Source organism: Hyla sarda, chromosome 1, assembly GCF_029499605.1.
Source record: "Hyla sarda isolate aHylSar1 chromosome 1, aHylSar1.hap1, whole genome shotgun sequence".
Classification (NCBI taxonomy): Eukaryota; Metazoa; Chordata; class Amphibia; order Anura; family Hylidae; genus Hyla; species Hyla sarda.
Genome location: NC_079189.1, coordinates 4,270,539 through 4,297,540, shown reverse-complemented (window position 1 = coordinate 4,297,540; position 27,002 = coordinate 4,270,539). Strand labels below are relative to the sequence as shown.

The following is a 27,002-nucleotide window of genomic DNA, read 5'->3' as shown; positions in this document are numbered from 1 at the left end:
ATGTAGATGGGGACAACAATGGTGGAAATGTAGATGGGGGACAACAATGGTGGAAATGTAGATGGGGGACAACAATGGTGGAAATGTAGATGGGGACAACAATGGTGGGAATGTAGATGGGGACAACAATGGGGGAAATGTAGATGGGGACAACAATGGTGGAAATGTAGATGGGGACAACAATGGTGGAAATGTAGATGGGGACAACAATGGTGGAAATGTAGATGGGGGGACAACAATGGTGGAAATGTAGATGGGGACAACAATGGTGGAAATGTAGATGGGGGACAACAATGGTGGAAATGTAGATGGGGACAACAATGGTGGAAATGTAGATGGGGGGGACAGCAATGGTGGAAATGTAGATGGGGACAACAATGGTGGAAATGTAGATGGGGACAACAATGGTGGAAATGTAGATGGGGACAACAATGGTGGAAATGTAGATGGAGACAACAATGGTGGAAATGTAGATGGGGGACAACAATGGTGGAAATGTAGATGGGGACAACAATGGTGGAAATGTAGATGGGGGGACAACAATGGTGGAAATGTAGATGGGGACAACAATGGTGGAAAAGTAGATGGGGGGACAACAATGGTGGAAATGTAGATGGGGGACAACAATGGTGGAAATGTAGATGGGGACAACAATGGTGGAAATGTAGATGGGGGGACAACAATGGTGGAAATGTAGATGGGTCACCTCACCTCTCCGGTCAGCAGGTGGAGGATCTCCAAGGTGAAGTGTAATATTCTCTTAGTCATCTCATTCCTGTCCTTGTCCATCCTTGGGGGATCATTCAGGAGAAGGAGATGATGGTTTCATCTATAAAGCTGACACAATGTAACAAACCTCCTGTAATCGTATCCAAGACATTTTCAAGCTTCTCTACACTGCTCAGCTCCGCCCACTCCTATCACATGACCATCCTCACAGGTCCTTCATCCACATTCTCTCCTATCCTGTTGAGCTCCGCCCCCACATGTCCTGGTCACATGATTGTGACATCATCACAGGTCCTACAGTGAGAATTATGTAGAGATTGTGGAGAAGGTGAGTTTTGTGTCTTTATTTATGTAGTTTTTGGCTCCTGTAGTAACAATAATAGGAATAACAATGTGCACAGGGGGCGGCCATTACTATATCCTCTGTGTATGACCTCACTTTACAACATTTGCTTTACGGCAGGCACAGGGAATAGGATAGTGTTTCCCATCCAGGGTGCCTCCAGCTGTTGCAAAACTACAACTCCCGGAATGCCCGGACAGCCTTGCCGTGTAAATAGACCCTCACTCTGAAAGCCCCTCCACCTCTACTACCTCCCTACCTAAAGATCCTAATGTGGCGCTGTTAACCCTTCCCATGCTGGGGTATAGGTTTTATATTAAAAATACTGGCAATGCAATGTCCGGTATTTATCCAACCAATCCTCCAACTCCCTTAATGTTGCTCCTTAACCTATACCAGATTTTCCCAACCAGTGCGCCTCCAGCTGTTGCAAAACTACAACTTCCAGCATGCCCGGAAAGCCAATAGCTGTCCGTGCATGCTGGGAGTTGTAGTTTTGCAACAGCTGGAGCCACCCCCTGGTTGGGAAACACCGATCTATACTATATACTACTCTATAGTCCAACATGCTGGGAGTTGTAGTTTTGCAACAGCTGGAGGCACCCCTGGTTGGGAAACATTGACTTATATTATTTACTACTTTATAGTCCAACGTGATGGCAGTTGTAGTTTCTCAACAGCTGGAGGCGCCCCTGGTTGGGAAACACTGACTGACCTATAGTATATACTACTATATCGTCCAACATGCTGGGAGTTGTAGTTTTGCAACTGCTGGAGGCACCTCTGGCTGGAAAACACTTTCACCCCCAAAAAGTGTTAAAAAATATTTTATAAACATATTTGGTATCGCCGCGTGCGTAAATATCTGAACTATTAAAATAAAATGTTAATGATACCGTACGGTGAACGGCGTAAACATAAAAATAAAAAAAGTCCAAAAATAGATTATAATTATATAATAATTTATAAAAAACAGATTAAAAGTTCTATATAAGCAAATGTGGTATCAATAAAAAGTACAGATCACGGCGCAAAAAATGAGCCCTCATACCGCCGATTATACGGAAAAATGAAAAAGTTATAGTTCTTCAAAATAGAGGGATTTTAAACATATTAATTTGGTTAAAAAGTTTGCGATTTTTTTTTAAGCACAACAGTAATATAAAAGTATATAATCATGGGTATAATTTTAATTGTATTAACCCAAAGAATAAAGAACACGTCATTTTTACCGTAAATTGTACGGCGTGAAAACAAAACCTTCCAAAACTAGCAAAATTGCGGTTTTCTTTTTAATTTCACCACACAAATAGTATTTTTTTTGCTTGCGCCATACATTTTATATTAAAGTGAGTGATGTCATTACAACGGACAACTGGTCGCGCAAAAAACAAGCCTCATACTAGTCTGTGGAGGAAAATATAAAAGATTTTTTTTTTTTTTTTTGAAGGCGAGGAGTAAAAAACAAAAACCTAAAAATTTAATTGTCTGCATCCTTAAGGCCCAAATGGACTGCGTCCTTAAGGGGTTAAAGGGGTACTCCGGCGGAAAACTTTTATTTTATTTTTTTAAATCAACTGGCACCAGAAAGTTAAACAGATTTGTAAATGACTTCTATTAAAAAATCGTACTCCTTCCGGTACTTATTAGCGGCTGTATACTATAGAGGAAGTTATTTTATTTTTGGACTTCTTTGGTGTCACGACCACAGTGCTCTCCGCTGACCTCTGCTGTCCATGTCAGGAACTGTCCAGAGCAGCATATGTTTGCTATGGGGATTTTCTCCTGCTCTGGACAGTTCCTGACATGGACAGAGGTGTCAGCAGAGAGCACATCCTGTGGTTTCAGTGTGTGCAGCTGTCGGGTGTGGCTCCATTTGCTCTCCAGACTTCCAGGCAGAGAAGCAGGTTTTTACATCGGGCTTTCCCAGGAGCGTGGCAGGCTCCTTGGGAGGGCTTTCCTGCATGGAGCCTCGGGCTTCTACCTCTCGTTCCCGGCTGGCGAGAGGGGGGAAGAAAGTGTCTACAGCCGGATTCAAGGTCGGGGTGAGACGTTCCAGCAGGGCCCGCAGAAATGTGGAGCCCACTCCCCCGACCGGATCAGAGGGACATAAGGCATCAGCAAAGACCAGCGGTCCTTCTGCTACCCCGGAACCCCAGCAATGGGGGGCACGGGGACCAAGGGAGTCATTGGCGACATATGGCTCAAGGATACAAGCAAAGATGGCGGAGTACGAAGAGCTGGGCAGGAAGCTGAGGAGTCTGAGAGAGGACCTGAGATTTGCCCGCTACCAGGCTGACCAGGGCCCTACAGGTAAGAGGCAGAAGTTCACTGCCCAGGTGCGGGCTCTGAAGATAGAGGTGGCGGAGGTGGAGGAGGCCAAAAGAAAAATCTCTGAGGGGGCAGGATTCCTAAAAGAAAAACTGGTTAATGAGGAGAGATTCAAAGAAAGGAAATATGGTGCAGGCTGCCCTCAGGAGAGCAGTGAGGAGGAAGGAGGGGAGGAAGATGGCGGAGAGTCGGCTGTGGGAAGTGAAATGGATGCCACCCCTAGTGTGTGTGAGCCCCAGCCCCCCCAAGATAGCTACCCTGAGCCCGCCCAAGTGGCGCTACTCTCCAGTGATGGGGAGACAGAGGAGAGCGGTGAGGAGGAGCTGGCCGGTGGGGGTTTGCTGCAAGCCATTATACAGCAGGAGTCCCCTACCCGTATGGAGGATTTTACCTTTGGTGAGGATCTCGGTAAAGATGATCTAGTAAAGAAAAGGAAGAAAAGGCAGAAGGTTCAGGAGACTGTGACTTATGTGTTTCGTCCTTTCCAGCAGTCCGGGCCAGCTGTAAAGTTGGTTCAGACTGCTGGGCCCCCCAAACTACCAGTCCCCGTTTCTGTGGTGAAGCAGGGCCAGAAAAGGGGGTACAGCATGGTGTCCAAGACGGCAGAGGACGCTTTAGAGCCAGCAAGTCCTATTGGGCTTAAGGTGAGCAGCCCTGGTGCTGCGGGAGCGCCCCAGGGTGGTGGGGGGCCTGTCCAGGCACCAGGGGAAAGCTATGCTACTGTTTGCTCGGGGAGCGGTTCCCCAGGTGTTGCTGGCACTGAGGGGCACTTCCCTGTGAGGGGGGGGGAGTGTCCAGATAAGTGATATGTCTGTGTGCTTGGGGGGCGGTCCCCCGAGTGCCGTGGACATTACCGGCGCTGCAGGGCACTCCTCTGTGAGGGGGGGGAGTGTCCGGGCATCGGGAGTGGAAAACGGTCGGTCTGTTTGTTCTGTGGGTGCTGCGGGGCACTCTCCTGTGAGGGGGGAGAGTGTCCGAGTGCCAGTGCCAGCCTCAGAGCCCGTGCAGTCGGGAAGACATTGTGATGGCGTTGTGGGAGGAGCTGGGGTGCGCTCGGAGGGGCAGCCCCAGGCTCAGGCAGTAACATCGCCCATGGAGGAGGAGCCATCAGAGTCGACCCCAGCAACAGCAAAGCCAGCAAAAAAGACTCTGTTAAAACCGGCAGTACTACAAGTCCCAGCCAGCCCAGGATATGTTAGGCACGACGCGAGTGTAGGGGGTGAGGATGATGGGTGTGGTAGTGTTGTGAATGAGAAGAGTGCATGTGGGAGTGTTAGTGGAGTGAATAATGGTGGGAGTAGTGGTGGTATGAATACAAAGTCTGGTATGGATGATGAGAATTGTGGTGTGAATGTTGGTGGGTGTAGTGGTGTGAATGGTGGTCCTGGGTCTGAGTCTGGGTCTGGTTCGGCTGCCCCCCCGGTAGTGACTGCTCCTAGGAGCTATGCTCATGTCGCTGCCGGGGGGTCCCCCTCTCCATCCGGCCCCGTGGGTCACTTGCAGCAGCGCCTCCTGGAGGCTCTACGTAGGGGCGACAGGTCAATCGAGGTAGAGGGAAGGGGTGAGGTCGACCTGTCTTTCTGGATAGAGAGGCACGGTTTGGGGGCATTCCGAGAGCGGAATGGGGAGGTGGTCTGGTCCCTCCCGACACCCGGGCAGGACAATAACCGTAGGAACGTGGTCCGTCTGATTTGGAGGGGCAAGGATGTGTGCCCGCCTCGCGCTAAAGTGGTTGAGCTCCTCCTCCAGATGGAATTCAGGGCGAGTGACATCTTTGCCCTGATTCACCCCTACGGTTCATCCGAATTTGACGTCAGTTTTGTTCGACCGGAGGGTCTCGAACTCTTCTGGTCGAACTACGAAGTGGCGAAGAATGAGCCCGGCTGGCGGGATTTTGCTGTAAAGGCTATTTCCCGTCAGAACTCAGTCAAGAAAGTGACCGCTTTGACTCGTAACGAGTCACTCTCCTGCTATGACATCATGACCTGGCTGGGACGGTATGGGGATGTGACGGACATGCCCAAGTAAAATCTAGATGAGCACGGGATCTGGTCTGGGGCCTGGACGTTTTCCGTCAAACTCAAGCGTTCAGGTAGTACAGTTGCCCACATTCCGTCAGCTGCCTTCCTTGGACGTGAGAGAATCCAGGTCTTTTACCAGGGGCAGCCTAAGGTCTGTCACAGGTGCGGTAGCTCCACCCATTTTAGTGCAGCCTGTACTGTACAGGTTTGTGCTTTGTGTGGTGGGGTGGGTCATCTGGCTGCATCCTGCAGACAGATCCGGTGCCACCTGTGTGGTGTCCTCGGGCACCCTTTCAGCCGTTGTCCAAGCGCCTTCGCCCGTGCTGGGGCCGCTCCGGTCGGGGAGAGCTGTTAAGTTGCCCCGGCTGGGGAGGGTACGAGCAGGGATGGGGGCATAACAGGGCTAGTGACGAGGAAAAAGGGCCCCCCCAAACTAAGGCGGGAGGAAAATCGTAGGAGGAGTAGGGAGCTGGAGAGTGCCCAGGTGACTGGGGTAGCTCCGGCCCCTGCTCCTGAAGCTGGCCCTGTAACCACTGAAGCCCTGGGGGAGAATGTGCTGGATGAGGAGATCAGGAGGCTGCGCAGAGAGGAAGGCAAAATGGCCGACCCTTCTGATTCCTCCCACTATGAAAGTGTGGATGAGGAGAGTGGGGAAAGGCCAAAAAAGAAAGACAAGGGCAAAAGGAAAGGGAGAAATAAGAGGTCGTAGCCCTCTGTTAAGCCTTGTACTACAGACCAGGTCCAAAACGGAAGCCTGACTGCCCCCCCCTCTGATTGAACTGTCAAACCGGTACCTCGTCCTCGATACCATCTCCTCCCCCTCCTTGGAGGGGGAAGGTGAGGGCGGGGTGCCTAGGATGAGAGAGCCTCTGGGGGGAACTGGGCCCTGTCCTGCGGAGGCATCTTCCTCGGAGGGCAAGGCTAGACTGGGGCCGGATGGAGACGGGGACCACATGGACCAATCAGAATCTAAGAAAAGGTCCAAAAGTGGTCCTGCCCTTTCCTCTTCTTCAGGGGATGAGGGGGCGAAAAAGAAGGGGAAGCAGAAGTAAAGGTGTGGCCGTCTAACTCAATCACCCATGATGGCGGCACTCACCCCACTGACGCTGGCATCTATTAACTGTGCCAGCATAAAGTCGGATACGGTTAGATTCGCAGCCTTTGATTTTCTCGGCCGTGTTGAAGCCGATATTTTCTTTTTACAGGAGACCAGGTTGTCAGATCTAGCCTCTCTGGTGAAAGCCAGAAGAGAGTGGAGGCGCGGGCCCTCCCACTGGTTTCTTGCGGCTGAGCCGTATAGTGGGGTGGCGGTCCTTTTTACCGCTCCGGTTGAATGCAGACGGGTTATTGAGTTAGAAATGGGGAGGTGCCTGATCTTAGATGTCCTCATGAAGGGACAAGAGCTCCAGCTCATAAACATCTATGCCCCACAAACTAAGCTGGGCCGTAAAAATCTTTTTATGAGGATTAAGCCCTTCCTTTTTACAAGCCGGCAGGTGATCTTTGGAGGGGACTTCAATAATGTCACGAGGTCCCAAGATAGGAGAGGCTCCAATGGTCCGCTGGATTGCGATAGTGTGGTCCTTAATAATATAGTTAGGGAAGCTCGCCTAGAGGACGCCCACATCCGGAGCCCCTCAGGCCACGCGGGTTTCACCTATCATCAAGGTAGTCGCAGGTCTAGGATAGATAGGTTTTATTTAAAGGAGGAAGCCGTCTCTTCCGCAGTGTCCGTGGTTGAGGTGGAGTTCTCCGATCACTGTATGATTTTGTTTTCCTTGAATGTTTCAGAGACCCCCCCGGATGGGTAAAAGTTATTGGAAGCTGAATTCGTCCCTCCTGGAGGAAGCAGAGATAAGACAGTCCTTTGAGGATTTTCTTCAGAGTCAGGTACCTTTACTGGACCTTTGTAGTAGTAAGTCAGAGTGGTGGGAGATATTCAAGAAGAGGGTTGCGGGGTTCTTCCGCCAGCTCTCGAGCCTCAGGTCCCTGAACAGGTATCGCTTGTATCAGGGTCTGAGGAGGAAACTCGAGCTCCTTGTCTCGACTGGAGGTAGTCGGGAGGATATCTCCAGAGTGAAGTCCTTGCTGATGAGGTGTCAGTACGATAGGCACGCATCTTTTGGTTTTTGAGAGGGATTTCGGGAAGTACCGCTCGCCCGACCCTTACAGGAACTGCAAGATGTCAGTGAGTAGTAAAGTAGTCTCAGGACTGGTTGATAGTACGGGATCCCTGAATCGGTCCAGATCAGGGATCCTGGAGGTCATCAGATCTTTCTACTTGCACCTCTTGGGGAGGAAGGATCTAGATCGAGACAGGATGTCGGCTTTCCTGGCTGAAACCACTCCTGAGCCAGGGGTAGACCCCTCTCTTGATGTTTTGGCAGAAGAAATCAGGGAAGAGGAAGTGAGACTGGCGATTGAGGGGCTCGCCCCCAAGAAGTCGCCAGGTCCGGATGGCTTAACATCCGAGTGGTATAAGACCTTTAACGAGTCTTTAGCTCCCCTCTTGACCAAGGTATTCAATGAGTGTCTCTCCTCGGCCACTCTGCCAAAGTCAATGAGGAGGTCGGCCCTGATTCTTCTCTCAAAAGGTAAAGATCCTGTCCGTATTGAGAAGAGCTATGGGCCTCCAATTCTCAATACGGCTAGGATCTTTACCTTTTGAGAAGCTTCTGGCCAAGATACTGTTTAATCGGCTGGTGAAGTTTGCACCCCGGCTCCTTTCGGGGGCTCAGCACTGCTCTGTTCCAGGCCGAAGCACCTTAAGTGCTGTCCTTAGTGTCAGGGAGGCAGTGGAGCGGAGTAGTGCGGGTCTCTGGAAGGGGTACTTACTGTCCTTAGATCAGGCCAAAGCATTTGATCGGGTGAACCACGAGTACCTCTGGTCCGTCCTCCTGAGGTATGGCTTACCGAGTACTTTCGTGAATTGGCTTAAGATCTTGTATGCCGGGGCAGAGAGTTTCCCACGGGTGGTCTGGCCGCTCTTTTGAGGTGGGGTCCGGAGTCCGTCAGGGTTGTCCTTTGAACCCGCTTTTATACGTGTTCGCGATTGATCCCTTCGTCCGGAGGGTAGATCGTGGGCCGTTGGCGGGAGTCGGGATGAGTCTGGTGGAGCTGGATGTCACCCAGAGAGTGGTGGCGTACGCTGATGATGTCACTATTTTCGTCTCCTCGAGGGAGGAGGTCGATGTGGTGATGTCAGAGGTGGACCGCTACTCGGAGGCATCCGGGTCCAAGATCAACCGGGATAAGTGTGAAAGTCTCTGGCTGGGAGGGGGGGATCCCACGTTTGATCTCCCGCACACCCTCCCAGGGCCCCAAGACTCAGCAAAAATTCTGGGCATCACATTCGGCCAGGATGATTATTCCACCAAAAACTGGGACGGTAAGCTCCATGATGCCACTCAGAGGGTGAACCAGTGGAAGGGTTGGTCTATGACCCTCAGGGAAAGGGTACACCAGATCAAATCGTACCTGCTCCCCTTGTTTATCTATCTGGGCAGTGTATGTATCTTACCAGAGGCTTACTACACTAGGGTCTACAGCCTGTTTTTCCAACTGTTATGGGAGAACAGGTTGAATCTAGTCAAGAGGGAGGTTACGTACCGCACGAGGAGACTAGGGGGCTTATCTATGGTAAACCCTGTGGTGTTCTTAACCAACACCTTCTTGAAAGCCAACATTGCAAACCTCTGGAAAGAGAGGGCTCCTCCGTGGGTACTCTCCTGCAGGGAGTGGTTTGCGGCCTTTCTTCCAGGAATGGGAGACAGGAGGGCAAGTGAAGGACCTCCGTACACCACATGGATATCTTCCGGCTTACGCTACCCCGGCTCTGAAGGCGATACGTCAGTGGGGTCTTGGAGTGTGGGAGATCAGGACCCAGTCAAGGCAGTTCCTTGACAAACGGGTTCTGTTGACCCACTTCCAGAAGCCTCTGGCGCTCAGGGACTGCCCAGGTCGGGATCTGAGGGTGGGGTTGTATCTTTTAAACTTGAAAAGGATCCCCCAGAAGTTTTGGGACTTGGCCTGGCGCTGCTTTCAGGGGAAGCTATGTGTAAAGGACAACCTGAAGTACAGGAACTCTGATGACCGGGGATGTCCCTGAGAAGAGTGCGGGGACACGCTGGAAAGCATGGACCACTTCCTGCTTCATTGTCCCTTTAACGTAGGGGTCTACAACCGGGTGGGCGCTTCCATCGGCTGGAGTCAACTTGCCGGCCTTGCCTATCCGGAGTGGGCTTATGGGGCATTCAGGAACCTGGGTGGCCGAGATCGGGGCACTTTATTTTTAGTCAGCTTAGTGGTTAAGTATCACACGTGGAATGCACGGTGTTTAGTGTCCACCCAGCAGAAAGTCCTCTCCGAGGTGGAGGTCTGTAGGAACATCACCGGTGACCTCGGGAAGATCAGGTCTTTGGAGTATGGCAGTCTTGGTACCAGTAGGGCTTCTCTCCTATGGAGAGGGTTTTCTTTTCATGTGCCCTAGGTACTAGACCTTTTTGGTAGAGTACCTTTATTTTGGTTAGGGACAGGCATACAGGGATAGAGATAGGGTGATAGTAGGGTCAGTTTTAATGAAGGGATAGAATTAGGGAGAATAGTAGGGGGAGTTAGGGAAAGAGTTTAAATTTCTTCAGTGTATCAGATCTGCCATCCTTCTCCCTGGTGGTGGGCTGTGGCATGTGCACCATAGCTTTTTGTTTTGTTTACAGCTGATATGGTATGAAGGGCTTAAGGGCACTGAACTTGGGCCTAAATTGGGTTGTGGTCTTGTATATAAGGTTGTATTTAGTTGGTTGGTTGGAGTGCTAGGTGGGGAGGGGGTATTTGTGTGTTTTTTTTTTTTTTCTTCTCCTTAGGGGATCTGACATGGGTCAGTTAAGGACTGGACTTAAGAACTGTACGAACGGTTATGGACTGACCCATGTATAGGAGGGGTGGTGTGGGAGAGGGCACAGTTTTAGTGTAGAATTTATTTTAGGGTTTTTGTAGGTATTTTTGTGAGGCACATTTATTATATTTGTATGTATATTGTTTTATATTATTTATTTGTTGGTATATTGTGTTATGTATTTTGTTTTATATTGTTGCATTAGCCATAAGAAAAGGGCAGTCGGACCAGTTGTAGTTATGTATTATTATTATTATTATTATTATATGTAGGTGTTTTTGTCTGTGTATATATAACTTATTTAAAAACGTTTTTTTTTTAAATTTTTTTTTTTTTTTGATAAGCCAAGTTGTGCTGTTGTTATGTTCATTCTCAATATGTGTGTGTGTGTGTGTGTGTGTTTGTTAGTTTTGGAGATTATGCGTGTGTTATGTTTTCTGTTGCTTGATTTATTTATTTATTTATTTTCCCAAGTATGGATGATTTTGAGTTATAGCCAGGTGGTGCTGAATTTTATGTTGGTTTATTTATTTCATTTAATTAGCCAAGTTGAGCTAATTTAATTTTTTATATATATATTTTTTTATTTTTTATTTTTATTTTTTAATGTTATGTGTGTGAGTGTGAATTTCATAGTTTGCTTAGGTGTATAGGTATAGTATAGTTGTAGTTTGGTATATTTTAGAATTTATTAAAGCTGGGCTGGCCAGTCAGGCAGGGTTTTATTTTATTTTACATTTCTGTTGTAGCTGGTTAAGCTTGTTTTGTGTTTTTTGTTTTTTGGAATTGTTTTGTATTTTTATAATAAAAAAGTGTCAGCACAGAGCACTGTGGTCAGACTGGAAAGAACTACACAACTTCCCGTGGAGCATACAGCAGCTGATAAGTACTGGAAGGGTTCAGATTCAGTTCCTGACATGGAAAGAGGTGTCAGCAGAGAGCACTGTGGTTGTGACAGAAAAGAGATCCAAAAAGAAAACAACTTCCTCTGTATTATACAGCAGCTGATAAGTACTGGAAGGTTTAAGATTTTTTTAAAATAATTTACAAATCTTTTTAACTTTCTGGCATCAGCTTATTTAACCCCTTAAGGACACATGACGTTCTCATACGTCTCCATTTCCGAGTCCTTAAGGACACATGACGTATGAGAACGTCATGTGTTTTACCGCCCCCCCGCAACCATCTGGAGCGGAGCCGGTGCCCGATGCCTGCTGAAATCGTTCAGCAGGCATCGGGGCATATCGCCCAGGGGGGTCATGATGACCCCCCATGTCGGCGATGGCCGCAGATCGCTGGCGGGGGATTCCGGGTCAATCGGGTCTCCAGTGACCCGGAATTATTGGCTGATCGTGGCCGTCAGAGACGGCCCCGAACAGCCAGAGCCAGCAGGGCGCCTGCTGTGGGTGTCACTCCCGCAACCCGCTCCGCCCCTCTTCCGGAGGACGTGAGTGGGTGCGGGACGTGCACCCCGGGTGCTGGGGACCCCGATCCCCGGTGTCCCTGTTGGGATCGGGGCCCCATGAGCAGCGGCGGCGGCGACAACGAGGGACTGACCTGATGCGGATGGATCGTTGGAGGTGAGTGACACCCTCCTGCTGTTGCTTAGCAACAGCTCCCAGCATGCAAAAAGGGCATGCTGGGAGCTGTAGTTATGCAACAGCAGGAGGCAGACCACCACAACTCCCAGCATTCCCTTATGGGCATGCTGGGACTTGTAGTTTTGCAACAGCTGGAAGCACATTCTTTCTATGGAAAAGTGTACCTTCAGCTGTTGTATAACTACAACTCCCAGCTTGCACAATGCTAAACTAAAGTGCATGCTGGGAGTTGTAGTGGTGCATCTGGTGGTTGCATAACTACAACTCCCAGCATGCCCGTTGGCTGTCGGTGACTGCTGAGAGTTGTAATTTTGCAACAGCTGAAGGCACACTGAGTTAAGTAGCAAACCAGTGTGTCTCCAGCTGTTGCATAACTACAATCCCCAGCATCCCCAGCCAAAGTAGTATGCCTCCAGCTGTTGCATAACTACAAGACCCAGCATGCCCTTCCGCTGTCCGTACATGCTGGGGGTTGTAGCTTTTGCAACAGCTGAAGACACACTGAGTTTGTTACCAAACTCGGTGTTTCACAACCAGTGTGCCTCCAGCTGTTGCAAAACTACAACTCCCAGCATGCACTGATAGACCGTACATGCTGGGAGTTGTAGTTTTAGCCAAACAACAACACGGCAAACATTTAAGCGCCGTATGTAGGTCCCGGGGGTACCAATATATAGCTAAAAACAAAGAGACCCACAATACTAATATTATTTCAAAAAGTATAACAATCTTTATTAGACAATATAAAACAGACAATTAAAAATAATTAAAAGGCAGAGGATGACCTTAAGCAGGAGACAATAAGTGCCAGTGGACCTGGTATGGGCGATGTAGGTATTCAGTCAAGAGCATACACAATGTGAGACTGGCACGGCTGCAAACTTATAATATAGTATAATATAGATATAATATCTAACATACATCAGTATAACATGGGGAGCAGCAATGCAGTATAACAGACATAAATAGGGACCCAAGATGAGTAATAACTAAAGAGACTACCTGTCATATACCCAAAGGCCAGGAACACCAAGCACCAACACCCCAACGCACGTTTCCCGTATGGGCTTCGTCACGCCCCCTGACGAAGCCCATACGGGAAACGTGCGTTGGGGTGTTGGTGCTTGGTGTTCCTGGCCTTTGGGTATATGACAGGTAGTCTCTTTAGTTATTACTCATCTTGGGTCCCTATTCATGTCTGTTATACTGCATTGCTGCTCCCCATGTTATACTGATGTATGTTAGATATTATATCTATATTATACTATAAGTTTGCAGCCGGGCCAGTTTCACATTGTATATGCTCTTGACTGAATACCTACATCGCCCATACCAGGTCCACTGGCACTTATTGTCTCCTGCTTAAGGTCATCCTCTGCCTTTTAATTATTTTTAATTGTCTGTTTTATATTGTCTAATAAAGATTGTCATACTTTTTGAAATAATATTAGTATTGTGGGTCTCTTTGTTTTTGGCAATATAGAGTTGTAGTTTTGCAACAGCTGGATGTTTCTCCCCCCTCCCCCATGTGAATGTACAGGGTACACTCACATGGGCGGAGGATTACAGTAAGTATCCGGCTGCAAGTTTGAGGTGCGGCAAATTTTCTGCCGCAGCTCAAACTGCCAGCGAGAAACTACTGTGAACCCCCTGCCCGTGCGACTGTACCCTAAAAACACTACACTACACTAACACAAAATAAAATAAAAAGTAAAAAACACTACATATACACATACCCCTATACAGCCCCCCTCCCCTCCCCAATAAAAATGAAAAACGTCTGGTACGCCACTGTTTCCAAAACAGAGCCTCCAGCGGTTGCAAAACTACAACTCCCAGCATGCACTGATAGACCGTACATGCTGGGAGTTGTAGTTTTGCAACAGCTGGTTGTCCCCCCCCCCCCCCAAATGTGAACGTACAGGGTACACTCACATGGGCGGAGGTTTACAGTAAGTATCCGGCTGCAAGTTTGAGCTGCGTCAAATTTTCTGCTGCAGTTTAAACTGCCAGCGAGAAACTACTGTGAACCCCCGCCCGTGTGACTGTGCCCTAAAAACACTACACTACACTAACACACAATAAAATAAAAAGTTAAAAACACTACATATACACATACCCCTACACAGCCTCCCTCCCCTCCCCAATAAAAATGAAAAACGTCTGGTACGCCACTGTTTCCAAAACGGAGCCTCCAGCTGTTGCAAAACAACTACTCCCAGTATTGCCAGATAGCCGTTGACTGTCTAGGCATGCCGGGAGTTTTACAACAGCTGGAGGCACCCTGTTTGGGAATCACTGGCGTAGAATACCCCTTTGTCCACCCCAATGCAAGTCCCTAATTTAGGCCTCAAATGCGCATGGCGCTCTCACTTTGGAGCCCTGTCGTATTTCAAGGCAACAGTTTAGGGCCACATATGGGGTATCGCCGTACTCGGGAGAAATTGCCTAACAAATTTTGGGGGGTATTTTCTGCTATTACCCTTTTTAAAAATGTAAAATTTTTGGGAAACCAAGCATTTTAGGTAAAAAAAAATATATATTTTTTTACATATGCAAAAGTCGTGAAACACCTGTAGGGTATTAAGGTTCACATTACCCCTTGTTACGTTCCCCGAGGGGTCTAGTTTCCAAAATGGTATGCCATGTGGTTTTTTTTTTGCTGTCCTAGCACCATAGGGGCTTCCTAAATGCGGCATGCCCCCAGAGCAAAATTCGCTTTCAAAAAGCCAAATGTGACTCCTTCTCTTCTGAGACCTGTAGTGCGCCAGCAGAGCACTTTTCACCCCCATATGGGGTGTTTTATGAAGCGGGAGAAATTGGGCTTCAAATTTTGGGGGGTATTGTCTGCTATTACCCTTTTTAAAATTGTAAAAATTTTGGGAAACCAAGCATTTTAGGTAAAAAAAATATATATTTTTTTACATATGCAAAAGTCGTGAAACACCTGTAGGGTATTAAGGTTCACGTTACCACTTGTTACGTTCCCCGAGGGGTCTAGTTTCCAAAATGGTACGCTATGTGTTTTTTTTTTTGCTGTTCTGGCACCATAGGGGCTTCCTAAATGCGGCATGCCCCCCAAAAACCATTTGTCGCTCATTCCCTTCTGAGCCCTCTACTGCGCCCGCCGAACAATTAACATAGACATATGAGGTATGTGCTTACTCGAGAGAAATTGGGTTTCAAATACAAGTAAAAATTTTCTCCTTTTTACCCCTTGCAAAAATTCAAAAATTGGGTCTACAAGAACATGCGAGTGTAAAAAATGAAGATTTTGAATTTTCTCCTTCACTTTGCTGCTATTCCTGTGAAACACCTAAAGGGTTAATACACTTACTGAATGTCATTTTGAATACTTTGGGGGTGTAGTTTTTATAATGGGGTCTTTTATGGGGTATTTCTAATATGAAGACCCTTCAAATCCACTTCAAAAATTCGAAAATTTTGTGAAAAATTGGAAAATTGCTGATGAACTTTGAAGCCCTCTGGTGTCTCCAAAAGTAAAAACTCATAAATTTTATGATGCAAACATAAAGTAGACATATTGTATATGTGAACCCAAAAAATATATATTTTGAATATCCATTTTCCTTACAAGCAGAGAGCTTCAAAGTTAGAAAAATGCTACATTTTCATTTTTTTGATCAAATTTTGGGACTTTTCACCAAGAAAGGATGCAAGTTATCATAATTTGACCTCTGTGTTAAAGAAGAATATGTCACGAAAAAAACAATCTCGGAATCAGAATGATAAGTAAAAGCATCAGAGTTATTAATGTTTAAAGTGACAGTGGTCAGAATAGCAAAAAACGCTCCGGTCCTTAAGGTGTAAAATGGCCTGGTCCTTAAGGGGTTAAAAAAAAAAAAAATGTTTTCCACCGGAGTACCCCTTTAAAGGAAATCCGTCACCAGTGTCACCTGCACTAACTTGTCGGTACAAACAGATAATGCAGGTGACAGTGATGACAGCGGTACTCACCTTGTCCCGTTCCGTGGCGGGGATCAACTCCAGGCACCCGGCTTGGGGCACGGACGAAGCTTAGTGACGTCACCACCGCTGCTCCCTTCTGGGTCCCACTGCTAGAGAACCGCAGCGGTGACGTCCCTAAGCCCCACCCATTCCCCAAGTCGCTGCTGCCCTCTGATGGGTCTCACAACAGCGTTGTTTTGATTGAAGTTTTTAATCAAATTTTATTATTTTTTTCTCCAATTTATGATGTGATTAAAAATCTGTATTTTTGGCGTTAGGTATTTTTTTTAAGTTTACACCGTTAACCGTGCGGGATCATAAACATTATATTTTAATAGTTTGGACATTTATGCACGCAGCGGTACCAAATATGTAAATTTTTTCTTTTTTTTTTTTCTTTCTGTAAAATTTGAATATAAGGGGGATTTGTTTTTTTATTAGGAGAGGGGATTTTATATAATTTTAGAATTTTTATTTTATTTTTTTATTTTACCCTTTTTAAAGGGGTACTCCGGTGAAAACCTTATTTCTTTTAAATCAACTGGTGGCAGAAAGTTAAACATGTTTGTAAATTACTTCTATTAAAAAATCTTAATCCTTCCAGTACTTATTAGCTGCTGAATGCTACAGAGGAAATTCCTTTCTTTTTGGAACACTGATGACATCACGAGCACAGTGCTCTCTGCTGACATCTCTGTCCATTTTAGCAACCGTGCATAGCAGATGTATGATAAGGGCAGCATGGTGGCTCAGTGGTTGGGTTCAAATCCCTTGGGTTCAAATCCCACTAAGGACAACAATAAATAAAGTGTTATTATTATTATAATAACATCAGCAGAGAGAATTCCAAAAAGAAAAGAATTTCCTCTGTAGTATTCAGCAGCTAATAAGTACAGGAAGGATGAAGATATTTTAATAGAAGTAATTTACAAATATGTTTAACTTTCTGCCACCAGTTGATTTAAAAGAAATGTTTTTTTTCACCAGAGTACCCCTTTAAGTCCCCATAGGGGAAGTTTATCTGTAATGATTAGATTGCATGTAGTGTATAATGATTGGGCCTATGGAGCATTATACAGCGTGATCGGCGATCCATTCATATAGCCTGGCTAAGCCTGATTACATCAATGAATAGGAGATCGGGCCGCAGGAGGCAGGTAAGGGCACCGTCCTCCGCCGATTTAACTCATGGAACCCCCGCGATCACATGGCAGGAGTTCCGTGAGCTCCACTGAGCTGCCGGCATCTTTTGCTTTCACTTTAGACGCAGTGAATGGCATTTATCATGGCGTCTAAAGGGTTAAAAGCCGAGCAGCGGCAGGATCAGACGCAGTGAGTGTGAGGCTACTGATAATAGCCGTTACTCACTGCTCTGAAGCGTGCACAGCTGAGGATCCAGAGCGTACAGGTACATCCTTCATCCTCAACAAGTTAACCCCTTAGTGACTTCATTTTTACACTTTCGTTTTTTCCTCCTCCCCTTCTAAAAATCATAAAGCTTAAAGTTTGTAACTACAGACCCAAATAAGGGCTTGTTGTTGTTTTTGCGTCAACAATTGTACTTTGTAATGACATCGCTTATTTTATAATACAATCTGCGGTGAAACAAAAAAATCTAATATTTGTGGGGTGAAATAAAAAATAAACAAAACGCCATTTTGTAAATTTTGGGGGCTCCCGTTTCCACACAGTGCACTTTTCGGTAAAAATGACACCATATCTTTATTCTGTAGGTCCATACGGTTATAAGATGATCGCCGCATCTAAAGTTAAAAAAATGAAGCATTCCCGGCAGCTCAGTCAGGCTGATCAGGATCACTGCGGTGTAACCTTCGGTGTCCCGATCAGCTGTTAGGACAGCTGATCAGGATCACTGCGGTGTAACCTTCGGTGTCCCGATCAGCTGTTAGGACAGCTGATCAGGATCACTGCGGTCCCTATCTGCTTCCTCGTTGTCCGATCACTGATTCACTGCTCCGTGCCTGAGAATCAGGCAGGAGCAGTGGGGCGCCGATAACACTGATCAATGCAATGCTATGGCATAGCATTGATCAGTGTCTGCAATCAATGTACTGCATGTTATAGTCCCTATGGGGTGTCAAAAATATTGTTAATAAATGTGATTTAACCCCTTCCCTAATAAAAATTTGAATCACTCCCCTTTTCCGATTAAAAAAAAAAAAGTTAAAGGGGTATTCCAGGCCCAAACTTTTTTATATATCAACTGGCTCTGGAAAGTTAAACAGATTTGTAAATTACTTCGATTAAAAAATCTTAATCCTTTCAATAGTTATTAGCTTCTGAAGTTGAGTTGTTTTTTTCTGTCTAACTGCTCTCTGAAAAAAGTGAAAAGTGAAAAAAGTGCAAAAACAGAAAAACTCCTTAAAGGGGTATTCCTGGAAAACACACACATATATATATATATATATATATATATATATATATATATTTATATATATGTATATGTATAAATATATATCAACTAACCAGAAAGTTAAACAGATTTGTAAATTACTTCTATAAAAAAAATCTTAATCCTTCCAATAATTATTATCAGCTGCTGAAGTTGAGTTGTTCTTTTCTGTCTGACAACAGTGCTCTCTGCTGACATCTCTGCTTGTCTCGGGAACTGCACAGAGTAGAAGAGGTTTGCTATTGGGATTTGCTTCTACTCTGGACAGTTCCTGAGACACGTGTCATCAGAGAGCACTTACACAGAAAAGAACAATTCAACTTAAGCAGCTCATAAGTACTGAAAGAACTAAGATTTTTTAATAGAAGTAATTTACAAATCTGTTTAACTTTCTGGAGCCAGTTGATTTATAAAAAAGTTTTTTACCTGGATAACCCCTTTAAGGGGTTAAAGGCATTTGTTAGGGGGGGGTGTTTATCAACTCCTTTGCGCATTTGCCGCTTCCTGTGTACACCCGGAATCGGCACATGCGCAGTGGAGTCCTCTACAGAGCGGGGAGGAGAGACGCCGAGAGGGGATGAATATTCATAAGTCGGGCGGTGCTGCGGACTAGTGGCGCTGACGTCACAGTGCCAGATGAAGGCATGTAACCCCGCCCGTGCCAGTTAGATCATTTGCATATCAGGAATAATTAAGATAACGGGTGAGCGGCTGGACGGATCTGGGCATGGTAAGTAGCATATTGATCAGCGTCCCCCGCACTAACAGCCGGGGGGGGGGGGGGGGTTTAGTGACAGTTTTCCTTTAATGAAAAGAGTATGACTTAAAACAAACTGGGCGGGGGTCGCTGGCCATTTTACTGAGGTCTGGAAGCCCCAGTATGATCAGAATTACCAGAAACAGAAGAACAGTGGTGGAGACTTTAGGACGGACCTCTCTTCATGATTCAGGAGCGGCAACTCAGTGTTCTCTCTACTAAGCCTATGTGTGTACCTGACTGAACTATGGGCATGTTTACTAAGCGTGTGTGTCCTTGACTATATCTCTGTGCCTTACTAGATCATCGGAACTCCCCTTTACAATTTTATCTGATCTGGATTCCTCTTCTTCTATTTATTTTCTTTCCCTTATGGGAGAAGATTCGGCTATTGCTTCCTTCTTTACGACCCATTTTTATTCTCTACCTAATAAGGGGCAGAATGATGGACAAGGACAGGAATGAGATGACTAAGAGAATATTACACTTCACCTTGGAGATCCTCCACCTGCTGACCGGAGAGGTGAGGTGACCCATCTACATTTCCACCATTGTTGTCCCCCATCTACATTTCCACCATTGTTGTCCCCATCTACATTTACATCATTGTTGTCCCCCATCTACATTTCCACCATTGTTGTCCCCATCTACATTTCCGCCATTGTTGTCCCCCATCTACATTTCCACCATTGTTGTCCCCATCTACATTTACATCATTGTTGTCCCCCATCTACATTTCCACCATTGTTGTCCCCATCTACATTTCCACCATTGTTGTCCCCATCTACATTTCCACCATTGTTGTCCCCATCTACATTTCCGCCATTGTTGTCCTCCATCTACATTTCCGCCATTGTTGTCCCCATCTACATTTACATCATTGTTGTCCCCCATCTACATTTCCACCATTGTTGTCCCCATCTACATTTCCACCATTGTTGTCCCCATCTACATTTCCACCATTGTTGTCCTCCATCTACATTTCCGCCATTGTTGTCCCCATCTACATTTACATCATTGTTGTCCCCCATCTACATTTCCACCATTGTTGTCCCCATCTACATTTCCACCACTGTTGTCCCCATCTACATTTCCACCATTGTTGTCCCCCATCTACATTTCCACCACTGTTGTCCCCCATCTACATTTCCACCATTGTTGTCCCCCATCTACATTTCCACCATTGTTGTCCCCCATCTACATTTCCACCATTGTTGTCCCAATCTACATTTCCACCATTGTTGTCCCCATCTACATTTCCACCATTGTTGTCCCCATCTACATTTCCACCATTGTTGTCCCCATCTACATTTCCACCATTGTTGTCCCCCATCTACATTTCCACCATTGTTGTCCCCATCTACATTTCCACCATTGTTGTCCCCCATCTACATTTCCACCATTGTTGTCCCCCATCTACATTTCCACCATTGTTGTCCCCATCTACATTTCCACCATTGTTGTCCCCCCATCTACATTTCCACCATTGTTGTCCCATCTACATTTCCACCATTGTTGTCCCCATCTACATTTCCACCATTGTTGTCCCTATCTACATTTCCACCATTGTTGTCCCCCCATCTACATTTCCACCATTGTTGTCCCCATCTACATTTCCACCATTGTTGTCCCCCCATCTACATTTCCACCATTGTTGTCCCCCCATCTACATTTCCACCATTGTTGTCCCCCCATCTACATTTCCACCATTGTTGTCTCCATCTACATTTCCACCATTGTTGTCCCCCATCTACATTTCCACCATTGTTGTCCCCATCTACATTTCCACCATGTTGTCCCCATCTACATTTCCACCATTGTTGTCCCCCCATCTACATTTCCACCATTGTTGTCCCCCATCTACATTTCCACCATTGTTGTCCCCCATCTACATTTCCACCATTGTTGTCCCCCATCTACATTTCCACCATTGTTGTCCCCCCATCTACATTTCCACCATTGTTGTCCCCCCATCTACATTTCCACCGTTGTTGTCCCCCCATCTACATTTCCACCGTTGTTGTCCCCTCATCTACATTTCCTCCATTGTTGTCCCCATCTACATTTCCACCATTGTTGTCCCCATCTACATTTCCACCATTGTTGTCCCCATCTACATTTCCACCATTGTTGTCCCCCCAACTACATTTCCACCATTGTTGTCCCCATCTACATTTCCACCATTGTTGTCCCCCCATCTACATTTCCACCATTGTTGTCCCCATCTACATTTCCACCATTGTTGTCCCACCCCCATCTACATTTCCACTATTGTTGTCCCCGTCTACATTTCCACCATTGTTGTCCCCATCCACATTTCCACCATTGTTTTCCCACATCTTTGGAGCCGCTCTATGTTCTGGATGTCTCTTTGTAGGTGAGGTCTCCAGAACTGACCCCAGTATTCCAGATGTGCTCACTAGAGCTCTATACAGGGGGCACAATCTCCTCTTTGTAGTGAGGGAGGAATAGTGGGGTCAGTCCCCTAATTGTCTCTCTCCATACACAGGATTACACCATAGTGAAGAAGACATGGGGGGAGTGTGTGGCCTCCAGCAGCCATCTCCATGAGTCAGAAGGACAGAGTAGGGCCCCGGGCCCCATCACAGAGCCTCCACCTCACTCACTGATACATGAGGAGAAGATCCTAGAACTCACCCACAGGATCACTGAGCTGCTGACTGGAGAGGTGACACTGCTGGGACATTATACAGTAATGGAGGGGTCTGGTGATGACTGGAGAGGTGACACTGCTGGGACATTATACAGTAATGGAGGGGTCTGGTGATGACTGGAGAGGTGACACTGCTGCGACATTATACAGTAATGGAGGGGTCTGGTGATGACTGGAGAGGTGACACTGCTGGGACATTATACAGTAATGGAGGGGTCTGGTGATGACTGGAGAGGTGACACTGCTGGGACATTATACAGTAATGGAGGGGTCTGGTGATGACTGGAGAGGTGACACTGCTGGGACATTATACAGTAATGGAGGGGTCTGGTGATGACTGGAGAGGAGACACTGCTGGGACATTATACAGTAATGGAGGGGTCTGGTGATGATTGGAGAGGTGACACTGCTGGGACATTATATAGTAATGGAGGGGTCTGGTGATGATTAGAGAGGTGACACTGCTGGGACATTATACAGTAATGGAGGGGTCTGGTGATGACTGGAGAGGTGACACTGCTGGGACATTATACAGTAATGGAGGGGTCTGGTGATGATTAGAGAAGTGACACTACTGGGACATTATACAGTAATGGAGGGGTCTGGTGATAAATGGAGAGGTGACACTGCTGGGACATTATACAGTAATTGAGGGATCTGGTGATGACTGGAGAGGTGACACTGCTGGGACATTATACAGTAATGGAGAGGTCTGGTGATGACTGGAGAGGTGACACTGCTAGGACATTATACAGTAATGGAGGGGTCTGGTGATGATTAGAGAAGTGACACTGCTGGGACATTATACAGTAATGGAGGGGTCTGGTGATGACTAGAGAGGTGACACTGCTGGGACATTATACAGTAATGGAGGGGTCTGGTGATGACTGGAGAGGTGACACTGCTAGGACATTATACAGTAATGGAGGGGTCTGGTGATGATTAGAGAAGTGACACTGCTGGGACATTATACAGTAATGGAGGGGTCTGTTGATGACTGGAGAGGTGACACTGCTGGGATATTATACAGTAATGGAGGGGTCTGGTGATGATTAGAGAGGTGACATTGCTGGGACAGTATACAGTAATGGAGGGGTCTGGTGATGACTGGAGAGGTGACACTGCTGGTACATTATACAGTAATGGAGGGGTCTGGTGATGACTGGAGAGGTGACACTGCTGGGACATTATACAGTAATGGAGGGGTCTGGTGATGATTAGAGAGGTGACACTGCTGGGACATTATACAGTAATGGAGGGGTCTGGTGATGATTAGAGAGGTGACACTGCTGGGACATTATACAGTAATGGAGGGGTCTGGTGATGATTAGAGAGGTGACACTGCTGGGACATTATGCAGTAATGGAGGGGTCTGGTGATGACTGGAGAGGTGACACTGCTGGGACATTATACAGTAATGGAGGGGTCTGGTGATGACTGGAGAGGTGACACTGCTGGGACATTATACAATAATGGAGGGGTCTGGTGATGATTAGAGAGGTGACACTGCTGGGACATTATACAGTAATGGAGGGGTCTGGTGATGATTAGAGAGGTGACACTGCTGGGACATTATACAGTAATGGAGGGATCTGGTGATGACGGTATCATTGTGTGTCAGGTTCCTATAAGGTGTCAGGATGTGGCGGTCTATTTCTCCATGGAGGAGTGGGAGTACGTAGAAGGACACAAGGATCTGTACCAGGACATAGTCATGATGGAGGATCACCGGCCCCTCACATCACAAGGTAAGAAGAGACATATATATAGATATCACTCTCACTACCTAGTAACATAGAAATCTATCCAGCACTGATGTATTCATTCCCTGTGTGTTCCCTACAGATGGAGTCATTGATAGAAATCCACCCGAGAGGTGTCCCCGTCCTCTGTATTCCCAGGATTGTCCAGAGGGAAATGTCCCAGAGAAGCATCAGGTAGATGAGGCTTATCCTATATCTCTATAGGGGGGTCTCTATGTGGGGGTAGATTTTTGGGGTCTCTGTTGCTCCTCCTGTCTGCTGTATTGTAGTGAATTGTTCTATATGTCACATCAGGGGGGAGATCTGACTAATAATAAAGTGGAGGATGAAGAAGAGAGGATGAGGGGCCATCACCCGTGTATGAGGGAAGTGAAGGAGGAAATTCCAGGAAGTGTTACCCCAGGTATGTAATAATTCCAGGAGGTGTTACCCCAGGTATGTAATAATTCCAGGAGGTGTTGTCCCAGGTATGTGATAATTCCAGGAGTTGTTGTCCCAGGTATGTGATAATTCCAGGAGTTGTTGTCCAAGGTATGTAATAATTCCAGGAGGTGTTGTCCGAGGTATGTGATAATTTCAGGAAGTGTTGGTATGAAATAATTCCAGGAGGTGTTGTCCCAGGTATGTAATAATTCCAGGAGGTGGTGTCCCGGGTATGTAATAATTCCGGGAGGTGGTGTCCCGGGTATGTAATAATTCCAGGAGGTGTCCCGGGTATGTAATAATTCCAGGAGGTGTTGTCCCGGGTATGTAATAATTCCAGGAGGTGTTACTCCAGGTATGTAATAATTCCAGGAGGTGTTGTCCCAGGTATGGAATAATTCCAGGAGGTGTTGTCCCAGGTATGTAGTAATTTCAGGAGGTGTTGTCCCAGGTATGTAATATTTCCAGGAGGTGTTGTCCCAGGTATGTAATATTTCCAGGAGGTGTTGTCCCGGGTATGTAGTAATGGATTACAGAGGGAATTCAGAGGTTTCTTCAGGGGAGGCTCCACCTTAGATCTACATGACATTAACCCTTCAGGCCCCAGTGATCCCCTGTGTTATGTATAGTCAGGACCTGAGGGAGGTGACTATATAGAGATCCTGTGTTCACCCGCACTAAACCTAATATACTGGGTTATAATGCAGGTAAACAGCTTTAAAACGAGGGTTCACTTACTTTTACTTTTTTTCGCCGCTTCTGTGCAGAGTTATAGATGTTTATGTTGTTAATGATAATGAGCTCCAGAGCGCATTGGAGGCAGGGAGCCGGCTCACCCAGCTTCCCCTAATATTTAGATGGAATACATTGTTTAATGCTTCAGTGATCAGTGTTATCGGCGCTCCATTGCCGAGGCTTCCTGGAGCATTAGAGCGCTGATCAGATGGCGCTGAGGCAGGGAAGAGACTTCCTTCCATCCGAAATGCTGATCTGTACCCCGGGATTTCACAGCGGCTGTCCTGATAAGCTACTCTGAGGGGATGTGTTTTACGGGACTTTTAGGTGACGCAAACAACTTTGATTGCTGTGTCTAAAGGGTTAATAGGGATCGGCAATGTCCGGCATTAGCCATATTTCCCGGCTACTATCAGTGCTATGAGCGTGCGTTATAGAACTGGAGTGGGCACAGGTTTTACATTTACCACCCCCCGTGCTTAAGGTGTTAAGACACATTATTAATCCTTAATTATTTTCTATCCCCCCTAGGGGGCGTCACAATGTGATCATATAATACTGGGGTACATTTAATAAAACATTATTGTCGGTTGGTGATAATCTGAACCTTTTGGCGTCACCCGTCAGTAATAACCTGACCCCCTCCATCTGTCTGTGAGGTGCTGCGGACACCAACTGTGGTATGTAAGGGATGAAGCGGCCAGGATCAGTGTTATCATTGCAGCGGGATGGCGGTTGTATATTATACAAAGCTTTATATGGCTGGAACCGCACAGGAAGATTTCTTGACATTTTTAATACTTTTTATTTCATTTTTAGTCAAAGCCGAAGACTATTCAAAAGACGGAGGAAATATAAAGGAAGAGACGGAAAATCCCAGTAAGAATTCTGAGGGAAACTTCATGTTATCCCTGAATGATAAAGGAGAAGATGAAGATATGATGGAGCGCTCCTCAGGAGAAGACCTCCTTACCCCTAATGTCCATCCAGATCTATCCTATAATAATCCACCTGATCATGAGGAACCTTCTCCTGACCAACCACACATTGTTACCATAAGGACAGATCAGAAAGGGGAGGAAAGGAATCATTATGGTGAATGTGAAAAAGTGTTTATAAATAGCTCAAGTCTTGATAGGAATGAGAGAATGGACATAAGGAAGCCATATTCGTGTTCAGAATGTGGGAAATGTTTCACACGAAAATCAAATCTTGTTAGACACTTGAGGACTCACACAGGAGAGAAGCCGTATTCATGCTCAGAATGTGGAAAATGGTTTACAAGTAAATCACATCTTGTTATACATGAGAGAATCCACACAGGAGAGAAGCCACATTCTTGTCCAGAATGTGGAAAAAGTTTTACGCAAACTTCAGATCTTGTTAAACATCAGAGAAGTCACACAGGAGAGAAACCATATTCATGTCCAGAATGTGGAAAACGCTTTTCACAAAAATCAGATCTTGTTATACATCAGAGAAGTCACACAGGAGAGAAGCCATATTTATGTCCAGAATGTGGAAAATGTTTTATAAAAAATTCAGATCTGGTTAACCACAAGAGAAGTCACACAGGAGAGAAGCCATATTCATGTCCTGAATGTGGAAAATCTTTTACAGAAAAATCATATCTTGATAAACATAAGAGAAGTCACACAGGGGAGAAGCCATATTCATGTTTAGAATGTGGGATATGTTTTACAGTTAAATCAAATCTTGTTAGACATCAGAGAATTCACACAGGAGATAAGGCATATTCATGTTCCGAATGTGGGAAATGCTATACACAGAAATTTGATCTTGATACACATAAGAAAAGTCACACAGGAGATAAGCCATATTCATTTTCAGAATGTGGAAAATCTTTTACTCAAAAATCTAATCTTGTAACACATGTGAAAAATCACACGGGATAAGCCATATTCATGCCCAGAATGTGGAAAATACTTTTGACACAAATCAGATCTTGTTACACATGAGAGAATTCACACAGGAGAGAAGCCTTATTCATGTTCAGAATGTGGAAAATGTTTTACAGTAAAAGCAAATCTTGTAAGACATGAGAGAACTCACACAGGAGAAAAGTTATATTTATGTTCAGAATGTGGTAAATGTTTAACACAAAATTCACATCTTGTTAAACATGAAAGAAGTCATACAGGAGAGAAGCCAGGTTCAAAATGTGGGAAATGTTTTCTCGTGAAATCGCTGCTTGGTGTTCATAGGAGAATTCACATGGAGAAGACGTAATCATGTTCAGAATATGGGAAATGTTTTACTACTAGAGACGAACTAACTGATCATTCTCACAGGTTAAAAGCTGTTATTTATATATGTGTGTGTGTGTGT

The 27,002-nt window shown here is 46.0% G+C and overlaps 2 protein-coding genes across 2 annotated transcripts in view; one reads left to right on the top strand and one right to left on the bottom strand.

Annotated features, from left to right (window-relative positions):
• LOC130306379 (zinc finger protein 845-like) overlaps positions 1-27,002 on the bottom strand; it is a 316,660-nt gene that overhangs the window by 7,496 nt on the left and 282,162 nt on the right. The gene's annotated exons all lie outside the window — the stretch shown is intronic.
• Positions 795-27,002, top strand: LOC130284132 (zinc finger protein 383-like). Its single transcript, XM_056534207.1, has 7 exons — positions 795-1,057; positions 19,500-19,581; positions 21,568-21,747; positions 23,354-23,480; positions 23,578-23,669; positions 23,790-23,898; positions 25,473-27,002. The coding sequence occupies exons 2-7, from the start codon at positions 19,501-19,503 to the stop codon at positions 26,567-26,569; spliced, it is 1,686 nt and encodes a 561-aa protein (XP_056390182.1). The 5' UTR covers positions 795-1,057; position 19,500; the 3' UTR covers positions 26,570-27,002.

What these genes read in the sequence shown, in the direction of transcription:
- LOC130284132 (XM_056534207.1), top strand. Translation starts at nt 19,501, where the DNA reads ATGATGGACAAGGACAGGAATGAGATGACTAAGAGAATATTACACTTC. An exon ending in TCCACCTGCTGACCGGAGAG is followed by an intron (nt 19,582 to 21,567) that starts GTGAGGTGACCC and finishes CTCCATACACAG; the next exon opens with GATTACACCATAGTGAAGAA. An exon ending in CCGGCCCCTCACATCACAAG is followed by an intron (nt 23,481 to 23,577) that starts GTAAGAAGAGAC and finishes TGTTCCCTACAG; the next exon opens with ATGGAGTCATTGATAGAAAT.